This window comes from Choloepus didactylus, chromosome 16 (assembly GCF_015220235.1).
Source record: "Choloepus didactylus isolate mChoDid1 chromosome 16, mChoDid1.pri, whole genome shotgun sequence".
NCBI lineage: Eukaryota > Metazoa > Chordata > Mammalia > Pilosa > Megalonychidae > Choloepus > Choloepus didactylus.
The window spans coordinates 7810444-7823651 of NC_051322.1; the positions used below are offsets into that span (position 1 = coordinate 7810444).

General features: G+C 34.9%; 1 protein-coding gene across 1 annotated transcript in view; it reads left to right on the top strand.

Moving 5' to 3' along the window:
• NETO1 (neuropilin and tolloid like 1) overlaps positions 1 to 10889 on the top strand; it is a 109530-nt gene extending 98641 nt beyond the window's left edge. Inside the window, 5 exon segments of the mRNA XM_037806185.1 lie at positions 2028 to 2141; positions 4602 to 4993; positions 4995 to 5161; positions 6098 to 6172; positions 7038 to 10889. Of these exon segments, the coding sequence (XP_037662113.1) occupies positions 2028 to 2141; positions 4602 to 4993; positions 4995 to 5161; positions 6098 to 6158 (734 nt within the window). The 3' untranslated portion in view covers positions 6159 to 6172; positions 7038 to 10889.
• The last annotated feature ends 2319 nt before the right edge of the window (positions 10890 to 13208 follow it).

Genomic DNA, 13208 nt, shown 5'->3' on the forward strand with positions numbered 1-13208 from the left:
CTTGGAATCCAAATCTCAGTGCTTTTACCAGCACACTCATTTCCAGAATGTAATGCCTTTTTAGTTTACATATTTGCATGTTAAAATCTTAATTTATTCCATTCTCTTTAATGGTAATCAGAATAGTTTTTCTGACTCATTATGGAAGGTCAATAAATATTTATGTTCTTTTAAAAATGTTCTTTACTTGATCTATAACTGTACTTTCAAAACAAGTGCAATTTGTCAGGCAATTAAGGGATTTTACATTTTTACTAAAGCACTGTGCATCCATCCATTCTAATTTATTAGCTGAAAACTTTTTGCTCTGTGTACACATTTTGACAACATTCATAATTTGCTTAACAGACCATGTCAGTTCTGCAAAAACCATTAGGGTTGACTAGAAATTCAAATTTAGTTCCTCACTGTAAAGCAGATTTTTGCAATAATACTTCAGATCATTAAATTTAGCATTATAAAATTGTATGGGGTATTTAACAAATCACTAGCTCAATAAAGTATTAAGAATGATATTTTCATTTTCGAAATGACTAGCACATATTTTGTACTCTTCATTACTTTTTTTTTTTTTTTTTCAAAAATAGTGAGCACATGTTTTTTTATTTGTGAACCGGGAATCTAAAGTCAAACTTTAGGAGATACTCAGTGATACTGAGGGAAGTGGGTAGCCAGGCATTAAGAGTTGAAAGGGACCACTTTTGCTTGGGTAAGCTATAAATTTGTCTTTCTTTTTATTTTCAGGATTTGTATTTGGGTGATTTTTTTAAGTATCCCTCAAAGAGTGTTGTCAATATACTAAGCTGCCTTATACAATGTATTTCCAGGCAATTTTTATTAATATAACAAATACATTAAATACGGTAACTTTCTAGAACATCTGAAGTACATAGTTTGGAAGTGAAGAATCCATTGTAATATGATTGTCTTGTTTAGATAATATTGATCACTAATAAAACCTTACTGAATGATAAACTGACCACTGTAAATTATGTGTTTTGTATGTAACTTTTTCTAGAATGCCTATTCTTAAAAGGGTGGTAGAACTATTATTGAAAGAAAAAACACTAACATTGTATTTTATGAGATATATGGGATAACTGCAAAGGTAAAAACAAAAGGTAATTTTAAAACACTCTCTGTAAGCTATAATTCATAATGCAATATTACCTTAGAGACTTATTATTTTAAATATCCTGTTCCTCTAATAATGAAAGATATGTGTTTTTCCTAATATTGAAATCATCTAACATTTTACCTTGCTAAGTTTAATGTCTCACTTTCTCTCCTAATTATCTTTTATCACTTTCTTGGGTCTGTATTTTACCAAAATGTACTTTAAATGTGCCTTGTAATTTGGAAACATGGATCATTTGTACCTAAAATGACTAGAATATGTGAAATGCATATAAAGTAGGATAATTTCATCACCGTATATATGCTAAATGTTGATGAGTATAATATTCATTTTCTTTCTTATGGTGTTCAGGATGAATTTTACCCTGGTTGTGAATTTCTATGACATTATTTTTTCCTCTGCTTAAATGATGTCAAAGGGATTGGTTTAATATATACTTTTCTTTGTTTGTACTTAGTAAGCATATTAAAAATTATTTCAATATTTCAACTAAGTATTTATGCACAGTAATGCTAAATTTATACATTCAGAATTTCAATACAGCATAATGTTCTACACGTAGTAAGAACTTAACAAGGATTTGCTAAATGAATGCATCAATAAAAGGAAAAACCCTGCATGGATAATGTACTTCATTTTAATGATGAAAAACACCCTGTGCCAGTTTTTTTAACTGAGCATCTGCAGAAGAATTTCAACATTGCTACTAACTCAAGAAATAATTACCACTGCTGAATACCTCAAAGAATCTCACGTCAGATCGTTTATCTCAATTTAATGGCAAATTATCATTCTAATCTTTTTTTTTTTTTAAGATTTGAAATGTGAGTGATTTACTACTGAACATCAGTTATAATATTTTTTCTTTTTCTTTCTTCCTCTTGTCTAGCTCCCTGTGAAGGCAACACCTTCTTCTGCCATAGTAATATGTGTATTAATAACACATTGGTCTGCAATGGGCTCCAGAACTGTGTATATCCTTGGGATGAAAACCATTGTAAAGGTAAGGATTAGCCCTTGAAATTTACAAAATCTTCCCGCTCATGGCCTGGGAGGGAAGTTTATTCCAATATTTATATGCACCTGAAAGTTTTAGGAATAGAGCATATTTTAGCTTTCTTGGGCTCTGTATATGTTTTATAATTGATTAGTAACTATTTTTCTTTGTCTTTACCCGTGCTGTTTCCAGAGTTTTCTTCATTCATTAATACACAAGGGACCATCCTGAACCCTTGAATACTCACTAAAGACATTTTCCTTTATAAGACCCTGCAGAGCCACAGAAAGGAAAATCGGAGCTTTCAGCTGTCAGAGCTGATGCCACTTAGTCTACAGCACTGCTTCTCGTTTACTCCAGTTTGACTCCATTGGACATTGTGCACATATCTAAAGATAAACTATAGTGAAGGAACATTTGTGCTTTCAAGGACTTCTAGCCACTTAACTTGAGTTTTTCTACCAAAATGCTTTTCTTCTTCTCCAATGAAACCACTTCTGAACCCCCCATTGCCTGGTCTATACACAAAAGTTTGTTTTTCTAGAAAGAGATCATGGCTGGGTTAGGAATGTTGCCTGTATTCTTTCAGTTGGAAGTGCCAGGTACACTCTTTAACTGAGATCCACTATTAATTTGCAAAGGTAATGGCACAGGCAAATACTTCTTTCCTGCTTCAAGTCCAGTGTTATCTATTGCACACCTCTGTGCATGGAAGCAGAGAAGAGTTCTCACAGCAGCTCTGGTTTCAGGCAGGCTGTGTGAAAGGCAGGTCCAGGGTCAGCTACTTGGAGGGTGGGGTGTTGGCAACAACCAGTTTTGTGTCCAAGGAGCCATTTCGGAATAGATGGGAAATTGAATATTTTGTGAAGAACCTCAATGCCGCACTGGTAAAGATCAGTAGTCACAATCCACTTTGTTCACCTGATGTGGATTTGCTCTGACATATAGAGAATATTTGACATGAGCCAGTGGTCACAACAATGTGAATCGAGGCACCCGATGAAACTCTGGAGGGCTAAACCACTGGGAACCCAGGGCAGACCTCAAGTTACACTGGGCACTGGACACAGCACACGGAGAACAACCTCAAAAAAGGAAGCAAATCCACATTCAAGTCAAACTCACACTGTAAACATCTCCCCATGTGTGTTGTTTTCTGTTAAAACAATTTAACAAAACTCAAAAAGGAGTAAACAACCTAACTTTCCATTGCAGGGAAATAAAAAGACAACTGAATACACTATATTTTTAGTCACTCCACCCTTAAACTATGATTAGACTCATTGTTTAATTATTGTTTTTAGTTCTGTTTCATTTTATTTTAACATCCCGCTGCATGAGGTTTAGGAAAGACATTAGCTTTGGTGCTTCAGAAAGCGCAGAAGAGGTAGGTGAGAACTGATAAATAACAAAAACAGCAAGATTCATAACCATAATTTTATCATGATCATGGTAAACATTAAGGTAAGAGCTATTCCTAAATCATTCATTTATTTAATTATTTTTATATGACAGGTTTATTGAGATTTCATTCACATGTCATATATAATTCACACATTTAGCATGTATAATTCCATAGTTTTCAGTATTTTTGGAGTTGTGTGATCTTCACCCAAATAATTTTTGGAACATTTTCATCACCCCTCCCCCCAAGAATGCTGGTGGAGCTCTAGAGTGGGAGCTGGGGTGGGGGGAGCCACTCTTCTTAAAGAAGGTTCCTAGATGTTCTTGAATAGATGTTTCTCCGTTGACTAGAGACCATCGTGCTGTGTACCACTGGGACAATTTCCGAAGACATTAAATGGCTGCCTTTTGAAAAATACTTTCCAGCAGTTAGGGTTGTCTCACTGGGAAATGGTCCACGGAGGCTCTGAGGTCACCTTTCTGTCGGTATCTCCCTTGAAGTGCAATAACCTTTTGCTTTCAGAATATTGTTGTTACTTTTACTGCAGTTTTACACGTCAGGCGTAAATACAGAACAGCATGGAGATATTCATGTTCCCAGAAGCGGAGTCGGGAGGTTTTTTACACCTATGAAAAGAAATGAATGTAGGATTTTTAAAATTGTACTGCTTTTCAACTGAATATTTGCAAAATTTTGAAAAAATGTACTGTTTTTAAAATTACAAGTTCATTCCCATGATTTATTGACTGATTTAGACCATGCTAAAGGTCTTGTAAGACCTTCCCCAAACCAACACACACATGCACGCACACACACACACACATGCACGCACATGCACGCACGCACAAACACACATCCAGGAGGGTACTGGGCAACTGGCTACTTTCAAGGCCTGTGAAACGTGAGACTTTTTGTTTTAAAGCCTGCTCATGCTGCTTTAACTGGCACGAAACTTCCACGTTTTGGCCTATTTCACTTTAAGGTCCTGGGTGCGCATTTTGACCCACATATTGATGAGCCTGGTCTGTTTCTTGTGCCCTGTGTGTCCGTCCTCCCCGCAGAGAAGAGGAAAGCCCACCTGCTGGACCAGCTGACCAACACCAGTGGCACCGTCATCGGCGTCACCTCCTGCGTCGTCATCATCCTCATCATCATCTCCGTCATCGTGCAGATAAAACAGCCGCGGAAGAAATACGTCCAGCGGAAGGCCGACTTGGACCACACCGTCTTCCAGGAGGTGTTTGAGCCTCCGCACTACGAGCTGTGCACGCTGCGAGGGTCGGCAGCCGCGGTGGACTTTGCGGAGGTGGGAGACGACCTGGACGGGTACCACAAACTGCGCAGGTCCTCCTCCAAGTGCATGCACGACCATCACTGTGGGTCCCAGCTGTCCAGCGCGAAAGGCAGCCGCAGTAACCTCAGCACAAGGGATGCTCCCCTCCTGGCGGACGCGCCCCCCCCAGCCCGTCAAGCCCCTTATCCCGCCCGTGAGCAGGAGGAACATCCTGGTGATGAAACACAGCTACCCGCAGGACGCGGCGGACGCCTGTGACATCGATGAGATCGAGGAGGTGCCCACCACCAGCCACCGGCTGTCCCGGCACGAGAAGGCCGTCCAGCGGTCAGTATCACTTGGTTTTTTGATGACCACTATAACCTGAGGACTGCAGGACCTCCAGTAGATTGAGTTCTAGTTTGTCTTCCTGCTTGAGGCTCTCTTTTCATTGAGGGTTTAAACCCTAGCATCTCAACTCTTCTCTTCTGTTTCCTTCTCAGTGCCACCCATGCGCTTGCTAAACCCTGCTAGGCACACACAGACCAAGGATGTTCTATTTAGTTCTGCACATATGCTAATTTCACTTCTGCCCAAATCATGGGTTTCCACTGTAATACTAATTTAACTAATTTATATCGCTGTGTTGCTTCTGCATAGGTAAAAGGAGATCAGGAATTCTGCTCTCTTGAATCTGGATATATTTTAAGACAGGAGATATCTGGAAACAGTTGCCTTACCAAGATGGTTAACCCATCTTGTTGAATAATTTTAACATAAAAATAATGTATTTTGCAATAGAATGTATTATATTTTTGGTATTAAATTGAAAATACATTTCTCCCACGTATCACTTGCTACTTCCATTGCAAATGGCATGATAGCGTGGCATGCTGAAATACTAAACACCTATTTAAAGATCTAGTAGATAAGTTTGATTTATTTTCCTTTGACTATAAGGACAGTATCATCTGTGTTGTATAATTAGCCCTAAAAAAAGGTAAAAATTTTGACGAAGTAATACCTAAATCTAGAAACAAAAAGATTTTAAGTTTCAAAGATCAAGTACTTATGTTTTGTTCTGCATGTTTACTAGCATTTAGTAAACATCCTCAAACCTAAAATATTTTAGTTAGTTTAATTATTTTTGCATGCTGAAGGAAAAAAAATCTATTTCCACAGTTTTGTGAATTTTTAGGAATGCTTTTAAGTAAATATTTGTGTATATATATTTATTTTTGCGCAAATATTACTTTGTTGAATGAAATAGCCATAACATTCCAGGTTCTGCCTCATTGGGTCTCTAAGCAAACATGAATCTGAATACAACACAACTAGGGTCTAAAAAGAAAATTCAAGGTAAGCAAAACCCTTGGTTACTCCTTCCACTTTGTTGTATTCTGTTTTGTTTTGTTTTGTTGCCAGTGTCCAGTAGTTTTTAGGGATGTGCTATTTATTCATTTCTCTTGGAGATGTGTGTTTTGTGACATTTCATCATTAGAAATATAATGAATTCAGTGCTAATAGACATGATTTTCGGTTACTCATCTTTGAAATGAATTTTTATATTCTTGTCATCAAGCATTGTACTAAAGGTTATTAAAAAGGACCATTGAATTTATAAGCTAAATTTTACATTTCTTAAAGTAAAGATATTAAAATTAATGAGCTCGTCAAAGAAATACCTGAAGAAATCCAGGGTTTTGAGAATCGAAACTTTGAATATTCAGTTTCAGTATAATTGAAGTTAATATATGAAACTGGTGATCACTTTATTCATTTAACTGGATAATAGTGGACCCAAAACCCAAACACTGAGTACTTGGTAACAGTTATACAATTGTTCCACTCTTATTTTTGCATGAATATGTAGCTTATCTCATCAAAATTAAATGCAACGTGTTATGTCAAATTTTATATATAAAATTTGAATGCTTGGGAATGAAAATATTTCATAAATACCAGTTGTCCATGTGTACATCTATTTTGTCATCAGATATCATAATGGCTTTACTTTTTGCACTTGATAGTCTATATTTATAGTAGACTAATTTGTTTCCAATTAAATTTGCTTGACAGCTAATATCTTCAAAACTCTTCAAGCCTATCAACTATTCTTGTATTAGGTGAACACATTTCCATGCTCTATATTACCTTGATAAATTGATGTATTTGCGTGCATTTTTCATTGGGAGAAAATGTTTTAACTGTGTTTTATTTTCAGAGAAGAACTATTTGTACAAACATGGGGACTGTGAAAAGAAAATTCTGTAATGAGTTGTGAAAAGTGGACATATTTCTAAATTCATTCCACTGCCTTTATCCAAACTTAAGAATTGCAGACATTTGTCATTCCTTCGGCAAGACATCCCCGCTGCACAATGATACGTTCATTTCGTAATTTGGTTGCTGGTCACCAAGTGCTCCTTAGTCTATAAATACATTTTGAGATTTACCGGAAACTTGAAGAAGAAATTAGTTCCTGATTAAGACTATCCCCAAGTTTATTTTTACTGTCAATTTCTCTTTTGTTTCTATGTTGTTTTATGTCTTTGTTATATACTTGTACATGCGTGATATGTGAGAAAACGATTTTGGATGAACTTTCTGTTACCTGTACATTGTTTTCATTATATAGACTGCTTGAGAATAGTGCGTTGATGGGTGATTTTGAACATGCTACAGTGAAAAGTGAAAATATGGACGATGGAAACACCAGCTAGAGGTTTTATGGACTATAAACATCTATTGTCATATTATGAGGAAATGAAGCGAAAAGTGATGAGTAAAATTACTAGATTGCAATAAGAAAAATTTTCTCTCTCTTTTTTATATATTTTTTTTCTTTTTTGGTCTTTCCTATATACCCTCAATTTCCTTTTTGTTTTATATAAAAGAAAGATACCGAGTTTCAGAAATAGTTTTTGAAATCAGGTATTTTACCATGTGGACCCTATGATAGAATTTTTTTTAAGCACTAAGCAATATGACTGAATTGACAGTGTGAGAAAATAACCTGCATGTCAGTACTGGATTTTTTGAGTTGGAGAAATATCCTTTTTATTGGACACATTGTAAAAAAGCATGCATTCTCAAATACTGATGTTACTCTTCCATTTCTTTGTGACATATGCTTGCTACTTGTAACTTTTTATATGAAGATACATAAAAATGTGTAATAATTTCCTAACTTGAGTTAAGAGAAATGTTTTCTTCTATTAGAGAGATAAAAAAACAGATTTACATAAATACACACTTTATATAAACTCTTTCCCAACTGTTAGGCTACAGAAGGTCCTTTAAGTACTGAAGTTTACTTCCCTAAATATTTGATTTCTAAAATTTTGTGGAATATGTTCTCCTTTTGAAATAAGAAAGTCTTTTTTATGCTTTAAAATCACAGGCCCTTTATAACCTAAATTACACCATTCTGAATTATTTGTATACTAAGGCACACATGACACCCCAAAGCTTACTGATTATGATTGTGTTTCATACAAATAAAGTAAACTCCTTAACTGCTGTTGAATTATATACTCAATCTATGACATTTAGTTTAATGAGTGGTTACTTTTTAAAACATTGGATGTGTATTTGCAGAAAAGAAATTTTAAAAAACAGAACTTCTATAAGTGTGCTTACCAGCATTTTCAAAACTGCTGAATTCTGAAGGTTAAACGAATTCTTTCCTTCAAATAACAAAGCAGTCTTAGCTACCACAGTAGATGTAACTCAAGCAGGCTTTACAAACCAAATAGGTCAATTATTGGAACACATCCCTGTTAGAAAATCAGTTTCATAGACATTACTAAACAAATTAATGGGAAAGTAAAATTATTTAACTGAAAAATTAAAGTATTACCGTATGAATTCTGAGTATTCTGTGTTTTCAAAAATGTCAATCTGCAGAAATAATCATTTCCATGGATTTGATAAATTGGTAAATAGGAAAAAAAAAATGTGTTCTTTTTTCCTGCACTTGTAATTTGAACTTGATAAAGAAAGCTATTTTTTTCAATATTCTGCTATATATTTTTATATATGTTACTTGTGTTAAAATTCACCCTTTTTGTTTGACTTGACTGGTTTATTACCGTGCTTACTTTTATGCCCTCTATTTCAAAATGTGTCCTGCCAGAGATTATTTTATAAGTGAGCCGTATTTGATATCGTTTTCTCTCTTTGGAAATCTGCACAAGGCCCTTTAGACTTTGAATGAATAATCTCAGAAAATATCATATACAGGTCAAGAATTCTTATTTATAACAGCACAAAAGATAAGACAATCAATGAGTTGTGAGGCATTTACAATTCACTTGTCTTGTAGCTGTCCACAGGACTTTGTCCCCTACAGTTCTTCGTAAATATTCAGAATACCTCTGAGCTGCTGGCTCTTTGCTTAGAAGGTATTTGCACCAAAATCTATCAATGAAAACTTTTTCTTTCTTTTTTCTTTTTTTTAACATCAAACTAAATGATGTAATGATAAAATTGGGTATCTAACGATATATTCAATACACATGGCTCCAGAGGTTGTGTGTGTGTGTGTGTATACACACACACACACACACACACACACACATATGATGTTCAAATGCTTGGCCTCCTCAGCAGTAATACTGAAAATATTTAGCATATGGCACTAGGCACTGACTCATCAGGAAGGAAGATATTGTTAGTTCTTGGGCAGGATGCTGGGGCTCCTTTATTGTCCCCAGTAATAGGTCTAAATGCTGGATCTTAGAAGTGAGGGGCTCCAGGGGACTTGGGAGACATTCTTTGAAGGACCCTGGAGGTGGCTATTTAAAAGTCAGTATTGAAATCTAACAGAATATTAAAAACTCACATTTACTGACTCCAACAGTCCCTGTCATCTTAATATCAATCTTGGGCCTACATTCAAGGGGGGGAACACATATAGGTAAGGGATGAGCTGTTTCAAGACTTTTAAATCCATTTATTTTAATAAATAATTCTGATTTGAAAAAGTGAATTCAAATATTATTAATGGAAGTGCTTTGTAAATTCAATGAAGTGTCTTTGAGTCATGTGATAAGTTAACTCAGTATGTTAATTTGATAACAGCTATTTATTTTCATGTTAATAATTATGTTTGAATTCACTTTTCAAAATCTTGGAGGCCTATCATAATATGTGCAACACCTTTTAAGCCCTGAGTTAAGTTGTTTCCTTCTCTCCAAGTGCACCTTTAGCTTTCCAGCTCCAGGTTGGTGTGCTGATGTGCAAAGGAGATCGTTTTGTACCTGCTTTCACACACATGCCATTTTCATGCCTCAAATTGCAAAATAGACATATGTGATATTTAATTTGCCATAATTAACTTCTGTTTGATTAGATAATTACAATGTAACTATAAATATAATTGGAGATTACTGTCTTTGGGCTTTTGAAGGAGCATTTAAAGGAGAATTTAAACGAGATATTGTGGAGATGCTGGCTTTTCTGTCTCACATACACTTTTTTTCTGTTAAAAATATTTCAGTGGTCTCACTGACACCATAAACTATAATCATGTGCTAAATAAGGTTAGGTTGTTAACATGACTTCAATATACACTTAAGCTATTGCATCCACTTTTTCTATACTTTTCCCCTAGGAATTTGAGTTTTCCTCAAAATTGATACATTTAAAAAATTTTCATGAATGGATTTTCCTTGACCTCAGAATATCATAACAAATTCTAAAAATATGATACTGATTTCCTGTTATTTTTATTAAATAGTGGAAAGTAACCTACTGATGTTTTGGAGATGAAACAATTAATAGCTTTTATCTTGTATAGGAAGTTTATAAATTTTGGTGATGAAAATGAGTCCTGTCAGATTCCAACTCTGGAGGAAGGTTAAATAAGTAAAATCTTTTCAATTCTCTGTCTCCTAAATGTTTATGATTGGAAAAGTGAGTTTAAACTGTGTCTTACTTCACTGAAGCAACTTAATTCCCGTGTTGTGTTAATCTGAACATCTTTTCCTTTGCTCATTTTTATCTATCGCAGTGATGGCACAAGGGATCCAGCAAATAAATATTTGTTAAATCAATAAAGGAATCAAAGAAACAGGGTGTGAGATAATGTTTAATCTCATACATTTAATTACTATTTTCCATGTCCCTTTGAAAGGTTGAATAAACTTTCAAACTGAAATATATTGTTAAAATAGAGATGTGGTCTATAAATAACCTTGTTCCATAATTTCTTGATTATTTTTAATTAATTAATTTGTTACTTTCTTTAAGTGAATTATATCATTTGAGTAACTCAAATAGGATTCATAAAAACAACCAATAAAAAAAAATTCCAAACAAAACGAAGCAAAGGAATAGGAAAAACAAATATCCTGAATAACTTCATTGCTTCCAATATGCTCCTACCATACCACAAGAAAATTAGCTAACCATAGTCATTCCTGAGCATTCCCATATTACTAAGATTACCCTCAATACCTCATCTGTTCTTATTAGATTATCATTCCCCCTTCACTTGCTGCTCTCTATCTCTAGGTCCCCTGTAGTCTACAATATAAGACACTAATTTTGCATTTTTCATAGAGTTCACATTAGTGGTAACATACAATGTCTCTCTTTGCTTTGTCTGGAATTTTTTTTTTTTTGATAAAGTTAATAAAAACAACAACAACAAATATAGGTGACTAATGGCAGATGCTCATATCTCATTATTTTTACTTGGAGCCTCTGGTTCTGTACTGTCTTGTGTGTTTTTAAAGAAGCAAGAGCCCTCGTAAATGCCTTTTGTTTCTCAGAGTAAGAATAGTAAACTAAACCAGCCTCAGACTTCTAGCTTTTGGTTTCCGTAAGGTTCTCATTCCTGTGCTGGCATGATGGTGTAGTTAAATATGCCTTTATAGCCCTGATGACTATGCAGTCGACATATCCTTGTTTGTCCTCAATTTCTACCACCTCCTGAACCTCCAAGTCATGCCATTGTATAGTGGTTGATTCTTTGAAAAATAAAATTGTTCCATGTGCTGTCCTCTTTACAGTCACAGAGACAGATGCAAAATTTAAAAGTGACCAGAAAACCTAATATATAAAGATACATATTTTTAAAATAAAATTTTCCTTTTATATCACATTGTAAAATATATACTCCGTATCCGTTTTCTCATGAGTTAAGGTCAACATCAACATAGCCGGCCTATTTTGAGTCTACATAATGTATGCCAGGCTCTCTCCTAAGAACTTGGGGGATGAAAAAGAAAAAGGGAATCTAATGGTGAGCATCATCATAAAGCCTTGTAGAAGAAAGGATTCTTGGGGGAGCTAGATAAGGAAAATAAGGCTGAAAATTATTTGCTAAGCTGACTCCCCATTAAAAGTAATTAATGACACAACACTGATTACCTCCTTAATAATCTCGTATGAAAGATAAAGTATGTGTTTTATAACTGAGAAGTTAGTAGAATAAAGCTGGAGATAAAAAATATTTTAAAGGGATCAAGGGAAGCTTTATGAATACTTAACCTTTGAAGCAAGTCTTGATGGATGGAACTCAAACAGAGGTTAGGGGAGAAAAATCCACATAGAGATTCCAGCAGAGAATAGTCTCGAAAGACCATTTATGAGTTGGCTGGAGCAGAAGTACATAGAGGAGGAGTCATAGTAGATATAGTTGGATGAGTAGGTTGGAGTTCACATTGTGATTTCTGAGCTCATGCAATGCCTCTGAAAGGAGTGTATATTTTATTTAAAGGAGAATATTTTAGTATTTCTTAGCAAAGCGTGACTTAAGAGCTGTGGTTTAAGTCACATTCTCTGACAGCAATGTGCATGCTAGAATTGAATGGGACTTATATATAATAGGGAAAATCAAAACAGGACAGGAATAGGAAATTTGAAAAGTAACTGATGGATCATTACATATTCAGAAATATCGCTGTTGCTTTTCTATTTATTTCCAATCTAATTTTATCATTTCAGGGTTGTGGTTGGGTAACTAGGAAACATTTATTGAGTGCTGTATGCTGAACACTATTCTTGGTGTTTCACATGTAAGCATTTCCTTGGTCATTTTGGCAATTCTATGAATAAAAACAAAAATAAAAATAATAATTACAATTTTAGTTGTCGGTGTTATTCCGTTTTACAGATGAGGAAGTTAAAGAGAGTTTTAGTAACCTTTCTAAGTTTGCACAATAGGAAGTGGTGAATCCAACTTCAAACCCTGTTGACTAACCCTTGAGTCTACTTGGAATCTTGACAGCTGTGCGATCCATCTCTTTTAGTGTTCAATTTGTTAAGTTTCACTGAAAGAAGATGATAATCCCCCACCTTATCCCCGTAAATTTGTGTTTACTCATCTTTAACAATGTGTATTTTAGTAACTTCTCTCCACCTTACACAGTGTTAGGATCAAATG